Source organism: Acomys minous (genome assembly GCF_964271855.1).
Source record: "Acomys minous genome assembly, chromosome: 12".
In the NCBI taxonomy this organism is placed as follows: Eukaryota; Metazoa; Chordata; class Mammalia; order Rodentia; family Muridae; genus Acomys; species Acomys minous.
This window is the reverse complement of record NC_140493.1, coordinates 110,980,767-111,005,453: the sequence shown is the minus strand read 5'-3', so window position 1 is coordinate 111,005,453 and position 24,687 is coordinate 110,980,767. Positions and strand designations below refer to the sequence as shown.

The 24,687-nt window shown below is 55.7% G+C and overlaps 2 protein-coding genes across 3 annotated transcripts in view; both read right to left on the bottom strand.

Moving 5' to 3' along the window:
• Positions 1–766: 766 nt before the first annotated feature.
• Positions 767–15,588, bottom strand: LOC311579754 (lysosomal alpha-glucosidase). Of its 2 annotated transcripts, none has more exons than XM_084750588.1 (20): positions 15,369–15,588; positions 14,130–14,719; positions 12,948–13,093; positions 11,473–11,638; positions 11,296–11,392; positions 10,840–10,959; positions 10,578–10,696; positions 10,364–10,495; positions 9,247–9,357; positions 8,558–8,671; positions 8,391–8,475; positions 7,782–7,899; positions 7,303–7,436; positions 6,144–6,295; positions 5,428–5,576; positions 3,710–3,851; positions 3,160–3,306; positions 2,707–2,871; positions 2,353–2,505; positions 767–871 (listed from the first exon to the last, which is right to left on the bottom strand). In XM_084750588.1, the coding sequence occupies exons 1-20, from the start codon at positions 15,553–15,555 to the stop codon at positions 782–784; spliced, it is 3,117 nt and encodes a 1,038-aa protein (XP_084606714.1). In that variant the 5' UTR covers positions 15,556–15,588; the 3' UTR covers positions 767–781. The 2 variants fall into 2 exon arrangements, with proteins under 2 accessions (XP_084606714.1, XP_084606715.1); XM_084750589.1 differs by lacking the exon at positions 767–871 and adding an exon at positions 1,480–1,906 and having other exon boundaries at positions 15,369–15,587.
• Positions 15,589–18,221: 2,633 nt separating this feature from the next.
• Positions 18,222–24,687, bottom strand: part of CCDC40 (coiled-coil domain 40 molecular ruler complex subunit) — a 48,510-nt gene continuing 42,044 nt past the window's right edge. Inside the window, exons 17-20 of the mRNA XM_084748166.1 lie at positions 24,065–24,185; positions 21,901–22,089; positions 20,010–20,168; positions 18,222–19,146 (exon numbers count right to left, since the gene is read on the bottom strand). Coding sequence (XP_084604292.1) covers positions 18,898–19,146; positions 20,010–20,168; positions 21,901–22,089; positions 24,065–24,185 — 718 coding nt within the window. The 3' untranslated portion in view covers positions 18,222–18,897. The remainder of the gene's footprint in view (positions 19,147–20,009; positions 20,169–21,900; positions 22,090–24,064; positions 24,186–24,687) is intronic.

Here is a 24,687-nt window from a genome sequence, read left to right as displayed (position 1 = left end):
CAGACCTGAAGGTCTGTCAACTTGCTCAGTAGGAAATAGTCAAATACAGGTAGGGTGATTACACAGAAAACCCAAGGAGGTTGACAAGAGGGTCATGAAATGAGGCATGAGCCCGGGCTGGGGATGCTCGCAAGCGTGCATGGGATCCCAGCACTCAGGAGGCAGAGGCAGGAGGATTGACTGATTGATTGCCAGTTGAAGGCCAACCTAGGACACCTGGTTGGCAGGCAGGGGTGTGGCTAAGGGTAGAGCAGTGGCCTACAATGCATAAGGCCCTTGCTTCCTGTTGTGTTGTGACCACTCTTCCAGGAGGGGACATGTCGCACCTGTGCCCTCTGGCTGTCAGACTTTTGAAACAGTGAGCCCCAAGAAATTAGAACCAACCCCCCATCCCATGCTGGAAGAGGGTAAAGTCCTGGGGAGACACTGCCTGCAGCTCTGTCAGCTTGTTATTTTGTTATTTTGTTCAGATTGGCTCTCGGTGAGACCCTGGACCTCACTGACTGGTGAGACTGGCCCGCCCACAGGCCACAGCAATCCTCCAGTCTGCCTTCCCAGCACTGGGGTTTCAGGCCCCAGCTGCCATGCCTGGCTCTTACTGTGTGTACTGGGGTGAACCCAGGTCCTTATGATCACGGAGCAAGGACTTTGCCGACTGAGCGAGTCACCTCAGGCCTTCATTGAGGATACATGATGTGAGGCAGCTGCCCCAGCAGGCCTGACACCTGCTCGCGTGGACCACAGCGGGAAAGCCAGCTCGGCCTGCAGGAGCATTTCCTACTCAGGATGTCACTGCTGCCTCCCCGGGGCCCCTGTCACCTGGGCTGCAGTTTCTTCTGGATCCTGAGCATCTTCCCCCTAGGAAGACACGCTGGAATGAGAAACAGGAAAACGGTGAGCAGCCAAGGACAGGCGCACCAACGAGAAGTCAGAGGCTGAATAATAAACTCATTTGTATGACCTTCTAGAAGGTGTAAACTATGTGAACAAAGCGGCAGATTTCTCTGATAGCTTAAAATGGCTGGTTTTGTTTTCATTGTTGGTTTTTTTGAGACAGGGTTTCTCTGTGTAGCCTTCACTGTCATGGACTGGCACCAGGCAGAGGCTCACTCCCACAGGAGGCGCCCAGTGCTTCTCCTTTCTAGCACCACAAGGCAGGCGGAAGGGATGGGCAGAATCTGTGGCAGTTACTGTCCTGTCCTTTCCACACGACCTCTGGGAGCCAAGTGACCCTCTGGAAGAGGCCTCTGTAAGCAGCACTCCAGGCTGACATGTGGCTCCCAAGTCCCCATGCCTGGTTCTTGGTTTTCTGGAGATTATAGAAGTAGGTTGGGCTGCCGGTCCTCACTCAGGCCATCATCCCTGGTCACCAATGTGGCATCTGAGTGACGTGACAGACATAAACACGTTGGGGACCTGAGGGGTCACGGGGATGTCAGGGACATGAGGGTGATAGGAAGAAATGAGTGATGTGAGAGGTGGTTCCAACAGCCTTTTTATTAGAATAAGTGCACTTCACAGAGAGCCACTCATGTCCCTTGAGCCTGGTGCCACCAACAGTTCTGTCTGCTTGCAGGGTTGCAGCTGCAGTGGCAGCATGGTCTGATGTTGGTGCAGGCACAGGCTGCCGAAGCCGAACTCCACATCTCTAGTGTCTGACAGACAGCTGGGGCAGGAGGCCAGGCGAGCCCCCCTCTCCCCACAGTCCTTCAAGGGAACAGGCAGCAACAGATGGAGAAACCTCAGAGATGTGTCAGGAGACCGGGACTCAGGGCCTGACCGGGGCCACCACCCACACCATGCGCGCTGCCTCCATGGGAGGCTTCCGTAAACACAGGTGAGTCTGCTAGGACCAGTCAATTTGAAACTGCTCTCCCATGAGCAGTGAGACAGGGATGGCGAGGGTCTGCAAGACAGAAAAGAGCTTGGATGCCAAGTGGATCCCACCCATAGCCAGACCTCAGATGCCCTGGAAGGTGACCTTCCTGCTCAGAGACAAGGGCATGCTGGGTCTTGGGAGCCCAGGAATCACACAGCTCTCAGGAGGGACAAACCCAGGGATGGCGGCCTCTGCTCCCGGGCCATCCCTCTCCAAGGCAGAGGGACCAGGGCCTCAGAATTGGCACCTGATTCCATTGGAAACGAGGTGCTGTTTAGAGGCTCAGAGCCTCCATCATCACTGCTCCCAAGGTAGATATGGCGAGCGGTGAGGTCCCACTTGCCCTGTTCCTCTGTGAGGCCAAGTGCCCTGTCTCCCTCCCAGTAGTGTGTCTGAGGATGCCTGGTGTCCTTAGCACCCCCTTCACTCAGGCCCCCCAGGACAAAGACCCAATCCCCAGCCTGCCCCCCTACCTTGCTGTCAGGGCTGTAGGTGAAATTGGAGACAGGGACACCATTGGAAAGGACCTGGGTGGGGGCAGTGGTCACTCCCATGACAGCCACCTTCCTCAGCTGTAGGTCAGCCCCCTCCTTGGTCACGTGGACTAACTTGTTCACAATGGTATTCTGGTAACATAGAGGGGGAAGGAAGCGACATTGTTCTGTGACAGTGAGCTCTCCACAACCGGACTCACAGATGCGTCACAGGGCGGCTCTTCTGTGCTGACGCAGGGATGGTGGCCACTGTGGCCCAGGCCCTCCGTCCATCAGGTCACACAGCCCTACCCCATGTTTCTTCCACCAGTCTGGGCGGGCCTTGTGACTCACGTTCTTGGCTAAGAAGGTGACCAGTGTGTAGTCCCCACGCTCCAGGACCCCCAGGCTCTCCCCATCGTCCCAGAACAGCTCCCCACAGGCCTCGCCGCTTGCTGTTAATGCCACAGCCAGAGTCATGGGCTGCTTTCTGGACTCCGTGGTTGTGAGGCTGGGACCCTGGGAAGAGGGAGGGCACCTGTCACACCTGTGTCCCTGGAGACCTGGAGGACATCTGCAGTGACGGCCCGGCCTGGGGTTGAGTAGCCCAGGATGTGTGGTGACCACCCTGGCCAAGAGCTGAAAGACCCACATTTGCTCCTTTCAGCCCCTCCCCCGCTGCCCCGGGTTTACCCTGCCAGAGGGAAAGCCTAGTGCCCTGGCCAGCTCCCTGCCACCATCCTTCCAGCAGCCTCCAGTCCCCATCCCTGGCCTTCCTTGGGCCCTGGAGCTGCTGGCTCTGGGTACCTGCAGTGGTATGATGTAGCCCGCCCTCAGGTGCACATTGATGGTGTCCAGTGGGGCATCCAGTGTCAACCACTGCCCCTTGCTGCGGACAGCAGCTCTGAGGGGCGACGGAGGAGATGGGAGGCTGCCAAGGGCCTCCACTGGCACCTGGAGGAAGGGGTCACATGAGAAGGGTCCCGGGAAGCACCCATGCTGCCACGCTGGCACTTGGAGCCACGTTCTCCTGCCCCCCGCAGCTGTGTGTGGTGGTACAAGAGTGCTCCTGAGACAGGCTGGCTGTGACTGCGGAGCTGGACCTGCTGTAGGAATGACCGCCTGGCTCAGCTCAGCCTCAGTGGCTGCGGGGCCCTGGAGTTAACCCCGTCAGCTGTCAGCCTGCATCTTCTCACCTACAGCAGCGCACTGTCGTGGCATCGGTGCCCAGGTGAGGATTCAGCATGCAGCTGGGACTTCAGGGCAGGTGCACCTTTTCAGCCTGTCACTGATAGGCCAGGAGGCCATGGCGGTTCTAGTCCCCACCAGTGCTGGGTCTGAGGACCTTGGGACTCACCATCTGCAGGTTGTACCACGTGCCCTCAGGGAAGTAGCCAGTCACTTCAGTTTTCCCACTCTCTAGCACAGGTGTGATGAGCAGGGCGGATCCCCACAGGAGCTGGCGGTCCACAGACCAGGTGCTCGGATCCTCAGGGAACCTTCACAGGAGAGACAAGCATGAGGGCCTGAGCCTGGGGCTCTGACGTCAGCTGTGCAGGTGCAGAGACAGGCTCTGAGAAAACCCAGGACCCAGAGGATCTGGGCTGCTTCTGCCAGAGCCCAGAGTAAGGTTTGCTTTGCTGACTCTCCAGGTTCAGACAGGAGGAGCTGGGCGCCTGTGGTTCTGTCACTGTTTCTTGAGTCTCAAACTAGCAATGCCACCCTTCCAGTCAAAACTGTGAGTACATGAAAGCATCGATGTTCTCCACAATCTCACCACTGCTAACTTCACCTCTGGGCTCTGCTCTGACCATGTGGCAGGACCACAGTGCTAGGGACAAGACAGAGCATGATGCTATTCAGATGACTGCTTGGGACCAGTTTCCATTTGTGGAGTTAAGGCATCCGTCAGGGAGCCAAAGATACCCTGAGTGTGCACAAGTGTGTCCTCACACTCCTGCGTGGATCGCGCATGCTGAGGGCCTGCCCCACAGCTGCCTTGAGGGCCATGGTTGGTTCCTCTCGTTCCTGTGGTGGCAGGTGCTTCTGGGTAAATTACATTTGCTTGAAGTGTGTGTGTGTGTGTGTGTGTGTGTGTGTGTGTGTGTGTGTGTGTTTGTGTGTATGTGTGTGAGAGATCGAGCACTGGTTGTGGGTGGTGTCAAGTGCATGCCAGTGTAGCCATGTGGAGTCCAAGGCCAGCCTCTAGTATGTCCCCTAGGTGTCATCTACCTGGTCTTTAGAGACAGGGTCACACGGGGGCCCTGAAGCTTGATGAGCAGCCAGTTACGCCCCAGGGATGCTGGACCTAAGTGAAGGCCACCATGCCAGGTTTGTTTGATTGTTATTTGTTTGAGCCAGGGTTTCTCTCTGTAGCCCTGGCTATCTTAGAAGTCATTGTGTAGACATGGCTGGCCGCAAACTAGAGAGACTCAACTGCTTCTGCCTGCTGAGTGCTGGGACTGAAGGCCAGCGCCCCCACGCCCTCAGCCTCAGCTCTTTAACATGAGCACCTGAGATCAGGTCCTCATGCAGCAAGGCAGGCACCTTACACACTGAGCAATCTCCCCCATGCAACTGTTACTTAACCATGTGTAGTCCGTGTGTGTGTGTGTGTGTGTGTGTGTGTGTGTGTGTGTGTGTGTGTGTGTGTGTGTGTGGTCTGTGTGTGATATCTGTAGTTCAAGCGACTTGCCTTTCCACCCAAGAACCATCCTCTCTCTCCTCTGGGGACGCCTCCTATGTGAACAGTCCTGTCTGGGGACATGGAAGGGGCCTCTCTTGTTTGTCCTCTTCCCTTAAGTCACCCCAAATGGACAACTCATGACCATTTCATCCAAGTCTCATCAGCCAGGAGGCCTGGTTGGTACCTCAGCCAGTTGTCCACACTCCGGATGTCCTGGCAGAACTGAGCTCTAGAGGCCTGAGAGCACCGGGCACTTTTGTCACAGCCTGCCTGGGTTGTAGGACACAGCCCACAGCAGAATGAGTTCCCTGGCACCGGAAGACCTCCAGTAAGTCCTCCCAGGGACACATGTGGACTGTCACTGTCACTCCCTGACCCAAGTGACTCACTCCAGGAAGAGGGGCCGGGCCACTGTGTCCCCTCTGACGTGGGCGCCATGGAAGAGGGTATACAGGTAGGGCAGAAGGGCATAGCGCAGGGTGAAGGCTTTCCTCATGGCCTGCTGGGCTGCCTCGCTGAACCGATATGGCTCCTGTGGCTGTGTGGGCAGAGAGGGCAAAGGAGATGAGCTGTTTAGTTTTTGTCAACTTGACACAATCTGGCATCATCTGGAAAAAGGGAACCTCACTTGAGAAAAACACCTCCACCAGACTGGCTTTGGGGGTGAGATGGGGGCAATTTCCTCACTTAAGGATGGCTGTGGGGGTGCCCCGTCCACCATGGGTGGCACCGCGTGGGCAGGTGGTCCTGGGCTGTGAGGAGGGAGCATTGTTCCTCCATGGTTGATGCTTTACTTCCTGCCCTGACTTCCTCTCATGATGAGAGGAACTTCATCTCATGATGAACTCTAAGCTGGAGATGAAATTAACCCTTTCTGCCCCAAGCTGCTTTTGGTCATAGTGTTTATCACAGGAGAGGGAACGCACACTACAACAGCAGCTCTCTGGGCTCCTAGGCCATGGGTCAAAAGAATTCCCACCCCAAGAACCATAACCCCTTGGCCATCCTGTGTGGAGGCCACCACCGACGGGGCTCTCCCCATTGGTGTAGGATTCACAAGGGCAAGGACTTGCGGGGTGAGGACTCCCATGCTGCCCCATCCTACCTTGCTATCCAGGGAATTGTGGTTCCGCATGAAAGGGTAGAAGGCCCCCAGCTGGGTCCAGCGCACACACAGCTCTTCTCTCGTATCTCCCAGGAAGCCACAGATGTCCGCCCCGACCAGGGGGACGCCTAGCAGGTTAAACTGCAGGATTTCTGAATATTGAGGCAGAATAGCAGGAGGTTACCCAAGGCAGCAAACGGACAGACACCTGCTGTGAAGGTCTAACCTAGACTCACCATTCGTGCCTGACGCGCAAAAGTCCACTGGCCTGTGCTTTCCACTTGGGGTCAGCAACTACTTCCTACCGCTTGGGACCAGCAACCCAGTGTGTTCAGAGGCACAGGGTGTAGGCCTGAGTCCTTTTTGGAAATTAGAGCTTTCCAAATGTAATGGTACTAAGGTGAAGTGGTTGGTGTGGTCCTGAGGAAATGCCATGTGGAGATTAAGTAACAAGGGGACATGGTCCTGTGAAAATAGGGGTGAAGCCTGCAGCAATGCAGTGAGATGTCCAGGAGACCATGAGTCCCTCCCTTAAAGGGTCCCCAAGACTGTGCAAGGACACCAAGCTACACCTGGCTCCCCTTCCTCCCTAGACTCTTCTCCAGGGCTCCCTACTTTTGTGACTAACATGGGCCAATGGCATCGAAGTTCTTGGAACAAAAATGAAATTCCTTTTTGCAAGTAGAGCAGATACCCAGGATTTGATAGTGCATAGCTTTAATGCCAGCACTTGGGAGGGAGAGGCAAATGGACCTGCGATTTAGAGGCCATCCTGGTCTACAGAGAGAGTTCCAGGGCAGCCAGGGCTACACAGAGAAACCTTGTTTTGATAAACAATTAAACCAAAACCTAAAAAGCAAGTAGAGCAGATGTCCTGCATCTCAGGACGGAGTCACCAGAGACCTGCGCAAGATGAGGTTTTGAGGCTTTTCAGGCAGTAGGCAGAGTGAAGTGCACACAGGGTGCTGGGAAGAAAGGTGCCTGTGTGAGCGGCTGACGGGTGAGCAGATGTGCACAAGTGAGTAGGAGCCTGGAGGCATCCCATCCCACACAGACGGCAGACATCCCAAGGCTATCTCAGTATTATCTGTAGTGTTGAGCCCAGAACCCACAGGCCCCCAGAGGGGACCCAGAGCCCTCTGGGTAGCTTGTACTTTACCTGGCACAGAGTATGAGAGATGCTCCCAGGAACTCCTAACATCGCCGGTCCAGTGGCCAGCATATCGGCCATGGCCAGGGAAGGTTGAGCGGGAAATCACAAAGGGTCGTGTTCCCCGAATCTTTGTGAGGGCCCTGAGTGGTTGGGAAACACAGAGAACTGGGCCAGGCATAGTCAGCCCTGTCCCAGTGAATTGGATGTCATCTGTGGGTGAGCCTTAGCGGAGTCATGGAATCCCTAGGTACCAACCCCTACCCACTTAGCATCTAGGATGCTCAGGGCATAATGTGTGGGAAAAGCCAGCTCCAAGCGGGGGTCAGGAGCACCAAACAGTTTTGTGGGCGTGTGCTTGCATCACTGAACCCAGGGTGCTGGGGTGGCCTCCTCCCCTCTCAGTGACCCTGCTAGGAGGCCCCCCCCCCCTTAGTCTCCACTGTGACTACTGTGCAGGCTGTTGGCTGCCCAGGGCGGAGCCTCACCTGTTGGAGGCGATGGCTTCAGTAACGCCATACAGGTTGTGGAGGTTGTAGTGTGTCGAGAGGAACTGGCGGCTGGAGGCACAGATGGTGCCTGCCCGCAAGGACCCGCCAACCACCCCTAGGCCAGAGGAGAACTAGTTTAGTAAGGAACTTCCTCCAGGCTCCATGTGGTGCCTTCCTCCTCTGCTGCTCAGACTGTCAGCTCCTTGGGCTCAGCCCAGGGCGGAGCCTCCTAACGCTGACCCCTTTTCCCCTGTGGGGCTTGGGGCACATCACTATTCACCTCTGCTCTTCCAAAGACAGGCAGGTGGGACCAAAGACGACCCTCTCTGACCTACGGCCTCCACACCCATCTCTCTTGAGTCATCCCAAGGGTCTGACCATTCAAACACAATCTCCTTCCCCCGAGGCACTGCACACATATGACAGTGTCTGTGTCACTCTTTGCAGGACCTCACCCTTGGGTTTTCTCTCCTCTCTGAGCTGCTGGCTGTTCTGCCTACTGACTGCCAAACCCTGAGAACTTTGCATCTTCCAAACCACAGAAGGGGGCTCCCTGCTTTAAACCAGCTCTGTCCCCATTCCAGGCAGGCGAGGTGGGCGGCGCACCGGGCACATAGGGTGGGCTCTCCAGTTCGTTGTTAGGGCAGCCCTCCTCAGAGCCTCTAATGAAGTTGGATGGTTCATTCATGTCCTAGAAGAGGCCGAGGTGATATAAGCTGGGTCAGCCTGCAGGAACTGGGGGTGCACCCAGGGAGGATGGGGGTTACACTTACAATCCATATTCCATCAAAGGGCACCTGGGCATGGAACTCTGATACCATGTCCTGCCACCAGTCAAGGGTCTCTGGGTTGGTGAAATCAGGGAAGGCAGTGGGTCCAGGCCACACCTGAAAAGCAAGCCAAGAATGGAGAACAGTCCCAGCAGAGCAGCAGCCTCAATCTTAGTCAACCCTGACATACAGCAGCAAACCCCAAGCCCAACAATAAACAAGCTGGTCCCACAATGCCTAGGGGCTTGGAGGGCTCTTGCTCTGGGAGAGCCAAGGCCAGCCCTGCACACAAAGCCATGGGGCAGAGGAGCCATGGGACTAAAACATTGGGAAGAAGTTGACAGAACCCCACTGGAGGTCCCACCATCAGACTCAGGACCCAAGCCTGCCCCTCCCTTACCAGGGACACTGTAGGAGGAGAAGCTTGGGACTCAGAACTCCCAGAAGCCCTCAGGGGTAAGGAGGACAAGGGAGACCTTCAAATCCTCACATAGGTCTGCTAGGCTTGAGCTGGACCCAGTGGCTCATGATGCCCGAGAACACATCTCCACTTCAGAAGTCCAAGGTATGTGTCAGGAGTTACCTCTTGAGGCCTCCCCCAGCCCCACTGTGTCTACTGGACATGATGGTTTCTGAGTCTGACCCTGGCCCTGGACAGCTACCTGTCCCCCTGTCCCCATCCCCCACACTACCTTCCCAATCAGTGGCTGTCCAGTCTCATTGGTGATAAACACGCCCCTCCGAAGACCCTCGTCATAGGGCCTGTAACTCCCAGCAGGGCCTGAGCTGCTGATGGCCGGATCCTGGGGAAAGAAGAGGACAAAGCCCTGGTGCCAGCCACTGGGTGAGGTGGAGATGGGATGGTACAGGAAAATGGCGCACAGTCAGCAATCAGCTAGTGTGAGGAGGCTTCTGGACGCTCCTGGGTGAGATTGGACATGTGATTGTCCCAACCTTCTACTTCCAGAGTTAGGAGAGAGCCGTTTTTGTTTGTTTCTTTTATTTTATTTATTCCTTATTTTTGTTATCTGAGGCAGTGCCTCTTTGTGTAGCCTTGGCTGTCTTAGACTCTCTTTGTAGATCAGGCTGGCCTGGAACTCACAGAGATTTGCCTGCCTGCCTGCCTCAAGACTGGGGTTAAAGGCATGCACCACTACTTCTGGCTCGCAATTAATTAAAAAAAAAACACATTTAAAAAACATCCGCCGGCATAGTGGTGCATGCCTTTTATTTATTTATATTTATTTATTTTTGGTTTTTCGAGAAGGGTTTTTCTGTGTACCTTGGGGGTCCTAGACTCACTTTGTAGACCAGGTTGGCCTGGAACTCACAGTGATCTGCCTGCCTCTGTTTCCCAAGTGCTGGATTTAAAGGCCTGCGCCGCCACCGCCCGGCTTTTCTGCCCTTTATTAATTCCAGCTGATAGGAGACAGAGGCAGGCTAATCTCTCTGAGTTTGAGACCACCCTTGTCTACATAATGGCTTATAGAACATGACATTTCCTGGCCTGAGGGAGACCCAGGTCCAGGAGACACATAAACTCCAGCTACGTCTGACGTCATCACCAGCTTGCTATGGCCCTGCCTTGGGAGCTACGGCTGCTCAAGCAGTTAAGCAGATGCTGCCTGCTGACCCTGGAGCCCTGAGCATGACAGGTACTTCCAGAAACATGGACAGCAGACACCAAGCCTGCAAACGTCTGGATGTTCCTTGAACATCAAAGACTCAGGGAATGTCCAGGGCAACCGCTCGGGCAGGAGGACGCGGCCCCACGCGGGAAGCATCCAGGCTGCAGCCATATCTGCTCACCACGATCATAATGTACCGGCGGCCTCCCTCGTGGAGCTCGCGCACCATGTCTGGAAAGTCGGCAAAGCCGTCCTGGTTGAAGGTGAAGTCCCTGCGGCTGTCCATGTAATCTAGATCATTCCACTGCACGTCCTGCAGCGGGGGATGGGAGCTGAGGCTGAGATCCGGGTCAAGAGTGTGGAAGCTGGGCGGCCCCACCCTGACTCCCACTCACCAGGGGGAAGTGAGTCCTGGTCATGTTCTCCACCACCTGGCGGACAATGGCGGTGGAGGAGTAGCCCCAGCGGCACAGGTGGAAGCCCAGGCCCCAGTATGGAGGCATGAAGGGGTATCCTGCGGAACAGCACTGCACGTTGGCAGGGCCTGAGGGAAGGGGGCAGGGGCCTGGGGAGGAGGCAGGGACCCTGGGGGTGATGCCAGTGGGTACAGGGCAGGGGCCATGGTTATGAGGCCAGTGGGCACCCCGCAGGCCCTACCCACAACATCCTGGTACTGCTGCACAACGTTCTTGGGCTCTGGGCCTAGGAACACGTAGACATCCAGGATCCCGCCTGTGGTCCTCCAGGTTAGGGCCGGGCTGGGCTGCAGGACCACATCTGGAGGGAAAGCAGCTTGGGCTCAGGCGTGAGTCCCCGACAGATGCGTCACCCTGTAGTTAGAGTGGGACCCTTCCCATATGAAGCCTGGGGGATGCCCGATGGGTGGGAGCGGGGCAGCTGTATTGAGCCCAACCCAGCAAGGCCTGAAGAACACAACACGGAGCAGACGAGCCTGGGGAAATCACCCGGGACATCCTTAGGTCCCAAGGGGATGAGCGAGATGAGGCCTCTGCTCACTGGACTCTCCCTTGGACACAGGATGTCTCTGGGGCAGGCACAGCCTCCAGTTCTGCCACAGAAGCGACTACTGAGCAGTTCCATCTGGTGACTTACCCATGGCATTGCTGTTTAGCAAGAACACACCGTGAGCCAGGCCACCGTCCTCCAAGGCTAGGTAGAAAGGGTGTGACCCGTACAGGTTGGCACCTGGCTGGGATGACAAGAGAAGCACCTCGCACCCAGGACCCCAGCCTCCACATTCCCCCCCCCCCCCCACTGTCCATCTCTTACCGATGGTGGCACATCACGGTTCCATAAGGTGAGCCGAGTCCATTCAGTGCTGAGCATGAGTGGGCTGACATGCTCACCAAGGCCTGTGATGTGCTGGGAGGGCAGCGAAGTGGCCAGCTGCAGGAACTGGTCAGCGAAGAACAGGGGGGCCACAGTTGTGTTCAGCCTGTGTGGAGACACCAGAGTCCCTTAGACCCCAGGCTACAACAATCTAGGATGATGGGTCCTTCTAAGGGACGGTTGGAGAGGGACAGACTGACTTCACCAGTAGCATAGCAACCCGGGGACAACACCACATAAACCCCAGCAGTCGTTAAAAGCTGAGGACAGCGGGAAAAGGCAGAGCAGGCATGCTCAGGGGGACACAGAGCAGGACAGAGGACACCGAGGCACAAACATGAGGACTTGCTATGGGGACTGGAGCTTTGGAGCAACACAAGGCACAGGAGAGGCTGATGGCAGGGACCCTCAGTCCCCTGCCAGCCCTTCACCTGGGCCTGTATTCTTCAAAGTCCAAAGAGGGTTATGATAACACCAAGGGTGATGGCGTTAGGACGAGTTATTTTGGCGTATGCGGTAGAGATGCATACTTGAAGAGTAAAACACAGGGCGGCCACTAGGCATGCCACCTGCAGGGCCACCACTGTGGCCTGGACCAGGGTCTCTCCCCAGTCCCACTGACACTGGTGCCACTGTGGCCTGGACCACTGTCCCACCTCAGTCCCACTGGCACTTGGATAGATCACCCTTTAGCAGTGGGTCATCTTGGATACTGTGGGTGTCCAGCACTCTGTCCTATCAACCAAGCTGTCACCACACACTGCCACGCATCTCCTGGGAGTATTAGTCCTCACTGGGAAGCCACAGAGGGAACCTTTGGGACCCAGTGTCGACACACCCAGCCTAGACCCGGGCCAGCACTCAACAGTACTCCTGGCGGGCATGTGCTTGGTGGACCAGGAGCAGGAAGAAAGCTGTGCTGCTTGGCTCTGTCAGCTCGATACAAGCGAGGGCCATCTGAGAAGAGGGAAGGACTCTCAGCTGAGAAAACACCTCATTACATTGGCCTGGAAGCCTTCCCATGGGGGACATTTCCTTGCCTGACTGATGTGGAGGGCCTAGCATGCTGTGGGTGCCACCACCCCAGGGCTGCTGGTCTGGGTTGGATAAGAAAGCACCCTAGGCACGCCATGGGAAGTAAGGCAGCAAGCAGCATTCCTCCATGGCCTGAGTTCCTGTCCTGACTTCTCCTGTGATGGAGAGACCTGGAGCCCCTGCGGGGAAATTAACCTTTTCTTCTCCATGTTGCTTTCGAGCATGGTGTTTATCACAGCAGTGGATCAAAAACAGAAAGAGGCAGCTGTCAGGCTGAGAGCTGAGCCAGGGAGGAGGCACACAGGCTTGCTGCCTCCTGAAGCTCTGGCCCTGAGGGGCCACCAGGTCCCTGTCCACTAGGGTTCCAGGTAGCAACTCACAGGACTCGGCCATCCAGCTCCCTGCGCACGACCACTCCAAAGGGCTCCTCTGAGAATTCCACGCTGTACAGTGGGGATGGCGCCCGGCTCAGCACCCTCGGGGTGTCCAGGGGCACCTCATAGCGCTTGTGAGCGGGATCTTTGATCTAGGCGAGGAGAGACGGTGGCTCAAAGCCCTTCAAGTGCCTGGTGCCCCTCCCTCCCTTGACGCCTCCAGGAGACAGGGCTGCAGGACAGTCAGCCAGATCAGCTCCTAGGGCCGCTGCACACTGTGCTTGACTAAGAGCCTTAGTTTCCTCAACCACTTAACTCAGAGGAGGAGCGCTCCCTCAGCCTGGTAAATGCAGAACATCCACTAAACTCGCTTTTCAGGTAAACAGTAAACAGCTGGCGTGTGTTCCTCTCTGCTTTGCTTTATTTACCGTTCAGTTTCATTGATTACTTTTGAGGGAAGTTCCTACTCTACCGCCCGGGCAGGTCTGGGACTCACTGAACCTGCGGCTGACACTTCATTCACAGATTCTCTTGCTGCAGCCTCCTGAACGCTGTAAGTTCAAGCATGATGCGGTCTTTCACTGCTGGGCATCAAATCAGACCTTACACATGCCAAGCACAGGCTCTACTGCTGACCTATGTCAGGCCCCACACACAACTCTTTTCTTTTTCTGAGACAGGCTTTCTCTGTGTAGCCTTGACTGTCCCAGAAATAACTTTGTAACCAGGGTAGCCTCAAACTCACAGAGATCCTCCTGCCTCTACCTCCCCAGTGCTAGAATTAGAGTTGTGCAGTGCCACCACCACTTGGCCTCACAAATAGTTTTTAATACTTTACATGTATTTAACTTACCTGTGCATTAGGTATACTCATATGTGTGCATGCATGTGTCAGTTGTACGCAGTTGCGAATGTATGTGTGCATGTGTGCGAAGTATACACAGGTTTGGCCTCACCTGTCTTGAATGGCTTGTCTACCACCTGTGCCTGCCTTCTAGAGCCTCTATTACGACTGTAGCCACACCGGTGTGCACACACAGCCAGACCAAACATATCATTGGAAAAATGTCCACACAGTGGTCACCTGTCCACAAACTCCTATCCTCTGTTCTCCCTGTTACATCTGTCCGCACGGAAGTGTCTCTGCCTGACCCAGCTCTATCCAGGCTCTACCGTGTCCACACACACCATAAAGTGCAGGCGGCTCTCAGTCTCCATCAGCACGTCCAGCCGTAAGGTCAGCACATCCTTTGGGAAGAAGGTCGGGCTGGTACGCGTCAGAGTGGCTGTGTACCCCATCTCTGTGGTGCTCAGGTTTTCTAGCCGGTAGCTGGGGTAGCTCGGCGGGAAGAAACACCAGGGCTGCCCCATGGGTGGACCCTTCAACAGCCGCCCTGTGGGGACATAGCAGCAGCCACGGGCCTCGCACTCCTCCTGGGAGATGCCTTTGTCAGGAGCACAGTCAAAGCGGCTGTTGGGTGGTACGTCACACCCTGTGGGCACTGGTCCAGGCTCGTCAGGGCGTTCCTGGACATGCCGGGGCCCTGGATGGTCGCCGTCCTGATGGTGAGGTCTGTAAGCCTTCCACAGTTCTGGGGAGGACTCGGGAAGGTCTTGGGGAAACAGCAGGAGGTTCCGGAGCATGATGTGACCCAGAAGGACAGCTAGGGACAAGGAGAGGAGGAAGCAGAGCCCAAGCACGGAGTGGGAGCAGAGTGGCTTCCTTTTGTTCATGCTAAGAGACTGGAGGCAGGGGCAGCAGGGGAGGTCCTGAAGGCCTGCGGAGAGAGGGAGCCAGTGCCAACGTGGGTGCGCCAGAGCGTCCCGGACCCACATCAGTGCCAGTGCGGGGAAGGAGGCAGACAACGTGTCCCTCTCCACAGCGATACCGAGGAAAGCAGAAGACAGGACAGGAGACAGCGGGACACTCCTGAGAGGCAGGGGGCTGGCTGCAGACATGGGCCCCAAAACACTGTACAGAGAGATGTGAGAGGCAGCCAGGCCCTTATCAGGAGGCCGTGTGTGAGAGAGGAAAGGGTGAGTGGAAGGCTTGGGGGTGGGGGCACCCCACTGAAGTCTAATCCCTGGGGAAGAAGAAACGGTTTGCAGTAAAGAGCCCAGGACAGGTCGCAGGGTTCTCTGGCTAAAAGTGGCCGCCGAGGAGTGGGGACGTGTGGGCCTTCAGGAACTGGGGCTGATTTCAGGATGTGTTGGGGTAGGATTGGGGGAGCAGGGCAGACACAATGGGAGGTTCTCAGGGTCATCAGACATATTCCTGAGACAGCAGCCTGTTTGCAGAAGGGGCAGCTGTGAATATTCTAACAAACACATGGTGTTCAACAGTGGCCACCCGGGAGTCAGAGCCCTCCTGGTTGACAGGTTTTTACCCACAAGTCTCGGGACTCTCTCCAGCCAGTGACTCCTCACCTCCCACAGGCTGCTCTTTCTGGTACTTAAGATCACACCCAGCTCTGTTCAGTTCTGCAGGACTTTCGTATGCATGGCTGGTGTTGGTGGGCCACCTCCAGCATCTTGTAGAAGTTGGGGGGCTTGGCTGGGCTGCGATTTCCAACCCCCCAGTCATGCGTTGGTCCTTCAGGTGCCCAGCAGCCATAATGAGCTACCAGGGGCCCAGCCTCCACATTAGCAATAGAAAGACACCCACTTTGTCTATACTGCAGTCTTGGCTCCACCTGGCCTCCACACATGTGACCCTGATCATGATTCAGCGCCCAAGGGCACTCACAGGCTCAGACTCTGATGGGCAGGTCGGGAATCTGCTCCTTCCAGCACTTTCCCAGCAGGCCCCAGGGCACAACTGAGAAACACAGGCATCCAACAAAGCCCACGAATCCGACAAGGCAGCTGGGGGCCCTTCGGTCAGCTCCACGACTTAAGAGAAAAAAATGAGGAAGGAACAGAGGTCAGAGTTAGGGTTAGGAACAGAAGGTCAGAGGTCCCGGCTGACCTGGAGACCCAAGTGTGCTTTCTGGAAAGCAGCAGGATGCGAGGCTGTGTCCGAACCCAAGCTTTCAGACACCTGAAGTCTAAATTAAAGGTCTCGGTTTCTCTGGTCCTCAGTTTCCCCCTACGATAACACACACAGAGCTTTGCCAGCCTAGCACTGTGGACAAGGACTAAATCCGGACTTCGCTGGAGCCCATAGCGTTACTAAGGTTACCGCCTGCGACTGCCGGTGTGGGGGGTGGGGTGGAGGGATGGGGGGATGGGGGGGCCCTCCCACCTATACCTCGGTTTCTCTGCTCGAGTCTCCCAAGCAGGAACTCGCTGACCGTGGGCTCTGCCTGCTTGGTGGAGGCAGCTCCCCCGCGGTGCTCTCAGGCCCGACCCAGCCTTCTTCAGCACCGACCAGCTCAACTGAGCAAACGCCCACTCGACCTGGCCGCAGACCCCGCAGCCTAGCGGAACAGCACGGGTCACGTGGTCAGAGGGCGGGGCTCCAGCGCGCGGACCACGTGACACGGCCTCTGGCGCAGGCGCCGGAGTCCAGGCGCGTGTTCTCGCTGCGCCCCCTAGTGGCCTCAGGCGACAGGGCGCAAGGTAACTGGGAAGACACAAGCCTGGGTCTGGACAGCCCAAGGACATTGTGGCAAACGCTTCAGTGAGAGGTTAAAACCAGCCCAGACCTGAAGGTCCGTCAACTTGCTCAGTAGGAAATAGTCAAATACAGGTAGAGTGATCACACAGAAAACCCAAGGAGGTTGACAATAGGGTCATGAATTGAGGCATAAGCCCGGGCTGGGGATGCTCGCAAGCGTGCATGGGATCCCAGCACTCAGGAGGCAGAGGCAGGAGGATTGACTGATTGATTGCCAGTTGAAGGCCAACCTAGGACACCTGGTTGGCAGGCAGGGGTGTGGCTAAGGGTAGAGCAGTGGCCTACAATGTATAAGGCCCTTGCTTCTTGTAGTGTTTTTTTTTTTCTTTCTTTTTTTTCCCCTCGAGCCAGGTTTCTCTGTGTAGCTTTGGCTGTCCTGGACTCCCTTTGTAGACCAGGCTGGCCTTGAACTCACAGTGATCTGCCTGCCTCTGCCTTCTGAGTGCTGGGATCAAAGGCACACGCCACGCCTGGCGCTCCCTGTAATGTGTGACCACTCTTCCAGGAAGGGACATGTAGCACCTGTGCCCTCTGGCTGTCAGACTTTTGAAACAATGGACCCCAAGAAATTAAAACCAACCCTCCCTCCATCCCATGCTGGTTGAGGTGAAAGTCCTGGGGAGACATTGCCTGCAGCTCTGTCAGCTTGTCAGACCACAGTGTAGGGGTGACAGACTGCGAAGGGTCTCTGCCTGGCTTGAGTGTGGCCAGCCTGGCTCTGGCCACCTTGCCCTTATCCCCGGCCCCTCTGCCTTCCTGAAAAAGAAAACCACCCGATTACATCCCTAAAGCTAGCCACCAAGGTCCATTCCCATATTTGGCTACTTCCTCCTCCTGAGGCTGACTGCCAAGGTCCAGCTAGCAACGTCCTGAAGTGCAGCAACTGAAGCGTCTTTTGGTTCACCCAGGTAACATGCCCAGTCAAAACCCACCACCGCGCCTACTCGGTCTGACACAGCCCTCCCTTGATTCTCTTCTGAAAAGTGGCACCTGCGAGGTCATTTGCTGCTGTCTTCCAGCCTGAGTCAGAAAGCAGCCACCTTGACTTGTCTTCCCTGACTCATAAAGCTTTCTCTGTGAAAACAGGTGTTTGGGTGTGGTTTGGGCCGAGTCCATGTCTGAAGGGACCCCTGGCTGTGGGGTCTCCTAACAGATGGGACCATACCTTGACCAAGAGCCTTAGCCCTACAGATCTCCTGCACAAGCAGGACCCTCCAGTGGTCCACCATTTGTTCCACTGCCCAAAGAGGCCACCTTTTCCTCTGTTTGTCACTGTTGTCTCTTTAGTTGGCAGTGGGGACAGGAGCCTAGTTTCTTAGGGCTGTCAGACTCAGTGTCAGAGAAGAAGCTCTAGCCCAGCAAAGCCAGTGCTCACAGACAGGCAGGTGAGCAGAACCCTGCAGCCTTCACTTGCTAAACAGGATGAATACAAAGGGAGTTCAGAAGGGGGCCAGGCTGGCAGTGGGTGTACCTAGGCTTGGGTGGGTGGGGCTGGTGTGCAGGGGCAGGGTGGGACGGGGTGTGTGTGTGTGTGTGTGTGTGTGTGTGTGTGTGTGTGTGTGTGTTTGTGAGAAGAGTAGGCAGGGCTGGGTGTCCCTAGCCACTTGGCTATTTTTATATTTCAGTGTTAGGATAAACATTGTACATAGCCTTTTGGTCAGAAGCAACTTTTGTAAACTTTATTTTTCTGCTGTAAAGTCTAAAACTGAAATTCTTCCACACAACATTTTCCATTTTGGGTCTACACAAGCACAACTCGTGCACAGAAATTCGGGGAAGGGGAGGCAGAGAAGAGAGAGGCCTGTGGGCGAGAGACAGGTACCCCCTGACTGAAGTCGTTTCGGCCTCCACAGACTTCTGCTCTCCTTGCAATCCTGGGGTCCTCTGCTTTCATCTTTGGGTTTCAGCCTAACTTAGTGCTTCCTAGGAGGTGGGGACAGGCAAAGGCTTAGCTTTCTGTGGGGTGGAGAAAAAGGGTTCCTGTGGGTTCCAGACAGGCTGGAGCAGGCTATCTTGCTCCTGGCTTTCTTTGGGGTGGGGGGCCTCTCTCCATTACCTGCTCCACAAAACTGAGGGCCTGATGCAGACCTCAGAAGTGCCACAGACTGCTCTCGCCCAAATGGCCACAGGGGAGAGAGGATTTTCACCGGAGTGTGTCAGGAATGCTGTAGCACACCTGGTGTGAACAGCAGAGTGGCTATGAATTGTGTGAGTCTGGCCTGTCAGTGTTTCTTAAGCAGGGCGGTCATTCTAGGGGACACATGGCTTTACAGAACCCGGGATGATTTCCTGGGTCTGCCTTCCAGGCGGCCTTGGCAGGCGCAGGCCGCATGCTGTCTAGGAGGGCTCTGGGAACGTTAGCTTGCTGGCGATCTTCTCTTGAATGTTTTGCAGCACCTCCTGGAACTGGGGGTAGTCTTTCTGCACTTGGGAGAGGATGGCATTCAACTGAGACAGCCTGGTGTCCAGGCTCCTGCGCTCCAGCAGCTGGGAGTTGATGCTGCGGTACAGGAACACGTACTTCCCCTCAATTGCAGCATGCAGGTACTTGGCCCGTGTCTGCAGGGTCACGATATCTAAAAGGTTCTGGGTGGGAAAGAGAGCCTGTGTCAGTCCTCAGAAGTCAGGAGGACTCCTGTCCTCAACCCAGACAGGAGGGGACACCAGAGAGGAGAGGAGAGGACAGTCAAGGCGTGGGACTCGGGGAAGGAGGGCCAACTCATCCATCACGAGGAGGCGTTTGACTGCTGTGCGTCCGTGAAACCTTGCGGTTTTCTTAGACGCGCACCACAGCCGGCCCAGCTGGAAAGCACCCTGGGGCTGCTTCTGAATTACCTGCAGACGCAGACTGATACCAGGATTCACATTTGCTATGTCCCCGAAGTCTATGCTTGATGCTCTATTCCTAGCTGCCCCAGGACCTGGGGCAGCCTCCTGATCCTAGGTCATCCTAGAGCTCTTCCCTGTCTCCAAGGTCAGCACCACCTTGCTCCTCACGAGGCTCGGTACAGTCTGGGCAGTCTCCTCTTGGCCAGGCTGCCCCACGTACCTAAATGGCTCCCTCCTTGGCCACCTCCTTGAAGCCTCCGCTAAAGTGTCTTTCCCGCACTGCATTCCTGGATTGCTCCTCTCAAAAACTCAGCCCCTTGCGTCTACTCAGAGGCCCTGACATCCTCCATCTTGGTGTCCCAAGAATGGAGTCTTCAGTACGGCTGGGAGCTTTGTTTGGTTGCCTTGGCATCCAGAATGGTGGCCAGCCAGTAACGGGTAGGGATCTAAATGTGCGTTGTGACCGAATCACAAGGGACGCAGGTGGTGCTGTTGCCAGCCTAAGGTGCGGCCAGTCGCCTTCCTGAGATCTTCATCTAGAAGCACAGGGGGGGCTGCTCGTGGGGTGGCCCGCCCCGCGTGGATGCTTCAGGCCCAGGGACCTCCCCCGAGGTGCTCACCTGCCGTTTGAGGGCTGTGAGCTGGTTGATCTCCCCTTGGAGAGCATCTGTGTCCTCCTGCATGTCTGACAGCGACTGCTGCTTCTCCTGGAGGGTGTTGCTGAGGAGTTTTTGAGATCCTTCCAGATCTGAGATGGTCTTGGTGCATTCCTCTGTGGCCTAGGAGAGACACAGGAGCGGATCGACTCTTGGATCCAACACACCTAGCAGACTGAGGCGTCGGCTAAGGACCAGCCACGCGCCTCAGAGTACATGTTCTGGGGGGAATTCCTGTAGCAGCCACGTTTCTATTGCTGTGTTAACATACTATGATCAAGGCCACTTAGAGAAGGACAGGTTTATTTGGGCTTACAATTCCAGAGGAATAGGAGCCTGTGACGTCAGAGCAGAGGCAGGGCGCCTCACACCCTCATACCACAATCATGAAGCTGAGAAAGCTAACTGGAAGTAGTGGATGTCTCCCCACCCCACTCCAGCCCCCCCTTTTTTTCCAGACAGGGTTTCTGTGTAGCCTTGCCTGTCCAGCCTGTCTTGAACTCAGAGAGGTTCATCTGCCTCTGCCTCCCGAGTGCTGGGATTAAAGGCACGCGCCACCATGCCCGGCTTGAGACAGGGTTTTATATATAGCCTGAGCTGGCCTTGAACTTGAGGCAATTCTCCTGTGTCTGTCTCGAGTGCTGGGCTCACAGGTGTGTCTCATACACCCTGCTCCTACGGAGGCTGCCCCAGCACTCTGTTTAGTTCTCTGGATGGCTCTGTAAGGTGGACATCACAGATGAGTAAATTGAGGCACAGAGGTGAGGCAATATGCCCCCATCACGTGGAGAATGGTGTGCCGAGCACATTCCCAGATGTCCTTCATGCCAGCACACCGTGTATAGTTAGTTAGTTGCTGTTACACCTGGCCATCTGGCCCACGGGAGGTGAGTACTGCTCCTGTTTCTCCCAGCGGGAGTTAAAAGGTCCCAAATCGCCCAAGGCCAAACAGAGCCCCTTAGTGCAGGCTGTGGACAGCTGGGAACTTCCATCCCAGAGTTCTGGCCTGGCGGTTGCTGGGTTGTGGGCCTTGAGTGGTGATGCCTCTGGTCCTCTTTTAGGGAGCAAGCTGCCACACTCCCATCAGCTTGCCTTCCCGCCTCTCTTGAGTACTTGAGGTTTTTCTTCAAGGTTCCCTCTGGGATCCCTACGGACTGTTTCTGCTAGCAGGACGTGGCCTCCTGCAGTGCTGGGTGGCACCCGGTGTGGACAGTCTGCTGGACCCAAGACAAACCCCCAGTGACAGGCCGAGAACAGCTGCGGCCAGTGTGCTTGGAAGCACAGACACTGACAGGTGCCACCTCTTCACTGGGCGGAAATTGCCACACAGGACACACGTCTCCCTTCCCAGACAGGGCCCAGGGCCCAGGAGATACAGCGGTGTGTGCCACCAGGGTGAGAGGAAATGGTTTGCTCAGAGCCAGGGCTTGGTCTTCCCTCCCCTGTCTCTCCTCTGTCCCATCTGTCCCATCTGTGACGGAGGAGAGCCAGGCGACCTCAACCCACAGGAATGGGGAGAAGGGAAGATGGGAATGGAAGGGCTCTCGGGACTGTGACCCAATGTCGGCTGCCCTCCCCCCCACGCCATGCCCCTCACAGTTGAGTGGAAAAGCCAGAGCAGGCAGGTGGCCACTCCCTGTGTCCTGCTGGTGTGACAAGGTGGGAGCAGATGCGTCAGGCCAGTCAGTGGGGAGGAATGGATGTGCCCACTGACCCTGTGCAGTGAGGGGGGGCTCTGAGCCTTAACATGCCTGTATGCGGCGCCCCCTCCCCCACAGACATACATGCTGCCTGGGCGGGAATTCGTCTCCCGGCCATGACTGGGTCATGGAAGCCGACGAAGAGCAGGCCTTACCTTGTGAGTGTCCCTGATTTTCTTTCGAAGCTCGTTTTGCTGGTGGTGGAAGTCCGTCCTGGTGACAGCCTTCCTGTCCAGCTTCCTCTGCCCCTCGGCCTGCATGACGATGGTCTCCCTGCGGGCCACGGCCAGCTCCATGTCGCGGATCATCTTCTCCTGCTGTTTTAGCAGCTGCCCGTGCTTCACCTGGGGATGCAGTTAACTGAGGGTGGCCGACTCACTCTCTCTCTCCCTGGCTTGTCAGACACCGGGCAGTGAGGTGTCAGCCATGCAGAGAGGGCCACAAGGAGTCTGGGGGACAGTACACACTTATGGAGAAGGCACGGATGTTCTTGTAAAGAGTACGAAGGGATGGCCAGAGGCAAGAGGGGAGGAAAGACATGCCAGGTTCTGTGCCAGGTGCGGGGAGAGGGCAGGCAGACTCTGTCTGGAGACTGAGGTGTGGTCAGCAGTGTCATAACTAGCTTAACTCTTTCCATGTGACAAGACACTGACACTGGGGACTGAGGCTGGAGGCTGTGAGCATGCAGCACAGGGTGCAAGAACTGTCCAGAGTCCCAGGAGGCTTGTAGCTGGTTGAGGTAAGCATACTTTACTCATGAAAGTTTAAAATGAATCAAGATGCTTTCTTTAAAATGGAGGGGGGGGGGGAGGTCAGGGTGCTCAGGAGGTAGCTCAGTCAGTCAAGCTTTTGCCTCAGAAGTGTGAAGACCCTCAGAACTCATACTAAAGTGCCAGGTGTGGCTGTGCACGCTTATAATCCCAGTGTTGGAGAGGTTGTGAAAGGGTGGATGGTAGGTGTGTTAGTTACTTATTTCCTTGCTGTGACAGAGTACCCTGATGAAAAGAATTTAAGTGAGAGAGGCAATTACTCTGGCTTGCAATTCTAAGGGGTACAGTCCATTAAGGCAGGGAAGGGAACAGGGCGTGGCCAGCTGGTCACTTTGTATCCACAGTCAGCAGTGAATGCCAGTGCTTGGCTCCCTTTGTCCTCGACCGAGTCCAGGACTGCAGTCCACGGAACAGTGGGGCCCACAGTTCAGGAGACTCTAGCAGCCTCAGTGGGTCTAACCTAGAGAACCTCACAGGTGTGCCCCGGGCTCAGCTACTCTAGGGGACACCTTGCAGCTGTGCCCAGACACTGTTGTCCAGGTGACTGTAGTGCTGCCGAGCTGACAGACCATGAATCAAATCCGGGGCCCTGAACACTTAAACAAGCACTTTAATAGCTACATCCTGGCTCAGCTCACATTTGAGGGCTGAAGAGCAGCCAACAGCCAGAGGCTTTTACTCGATGAATTATGTTGGAAAAGTGATGTCGCTCTGATTAGCAATGTCACTGATCAGTTGATGTAACTGTTCTACTTAAATACTTACTGTCTGTATATGGGCGTCTCTGTGCACCGTGTGCATGCCTGGTGCCCGTCAAGGCCAGAAGAGGACACCTGATCTTCGGAACTGGAGTTACAGACAGTTGTGAGCCGCCGTGTGGGTGCTGGGAATCAAACCCGGGTCCTCTGGACGAGCAGCCAGTGCTCTTCACCACTGGGCCATCTCTCCAGCCATTAATGACTTTTTTTTTTTGTTCTTAAGGTCTCAAATCTTAAATTGATGGTCACTGTGATGTATTTTTTTCTTACAGTTAGTGAAGTCTTACTACACTAATGACATGACATGAGCAATGACATGAGCTACTCTCTGAACCTTTTATTGTTATGAGTTGTTTTTTGGGACAGGGTTTCACTACGTCACCCTGGCTAGCCTGGATCTTGCTCTAACTGTTGGTATTAAAGATGTGGCCACCACACTAGCCCACAGGAGGCTCTTCTGGTCTCATGTTGGGATTAGTGGGCTAGGAAACAGGGCTTTACAATCAGTATTTGAAAAGATCAGAGGGCCTTGGTAGCTTGCTGTCAAGAGAAAACAACATTTTCTGAGGTGACTTGCATATACCAAAGCTCCTGACTGTCCTGGGGTTATTCTGCACAGTGTAAACGAAGTCAGGCAGAGCCTGGTGCGAGAGGTGACAGCACAGAGCTTCAGCCACCTTTGGTAGAATGCAGTCACTGTGCAGCAGCAGGCCCTCCCCAGGAGCTGTTGCCACAGGGAGGGTTGCTCAGTGGTTCCCGACAACCTGTGCCCACAACTCTGAGACACTCACCTTCATCCTGTGGATCTCGGCTTTCATGGCACGGATCTCTGTCTGCCCGGTCTCGGAATCCACCGAGGTGCGCATCTCCTTTGCCAGTTGGATTTTTTTCTCCCAGAGCATGATCTGGTGCCTTGAGAGGCAGGAGAGGCAGTGTCAGAGCCAGAACAGTTTGAGTCAGGGTGGCACAGCCCCCTCCCCTACCCAGGGATGTAGCACACGGAACCAAAAAAAAAAAATCTATACTCAGGTTCCTTACAAAACCACCCGCAGCTCTTGGTTCAGACAGACCCTGTGCACATGGGCTGCCAGGGAGGGGAGGAAAAGAGAGAGAAGAGAGAGGAGGAGAAGGGAAGAGTTGAACGGGGGGGGGGGGGGGGGGAGAGATGACAGACTGGGGCTGGAGAGATGGCGCTCAGCAGTTAAGAACAGTACCTCTTGCACGGGTGGGGTGGTTTGGATTCTGTTCCCAGCGTCCACTCGGTGGTCAACTACTAATTGTAGCTCTAGTTGGGGGGTGTGGGTGGGGCGCAACAGGGCTATATAACTTAAGGTACATGTGATTGGTCAAAGTTGTCAAAATGTGACTCAGAACACATGGCATAAAGCCGCTGTGTGTGCATGTATTGATGCAG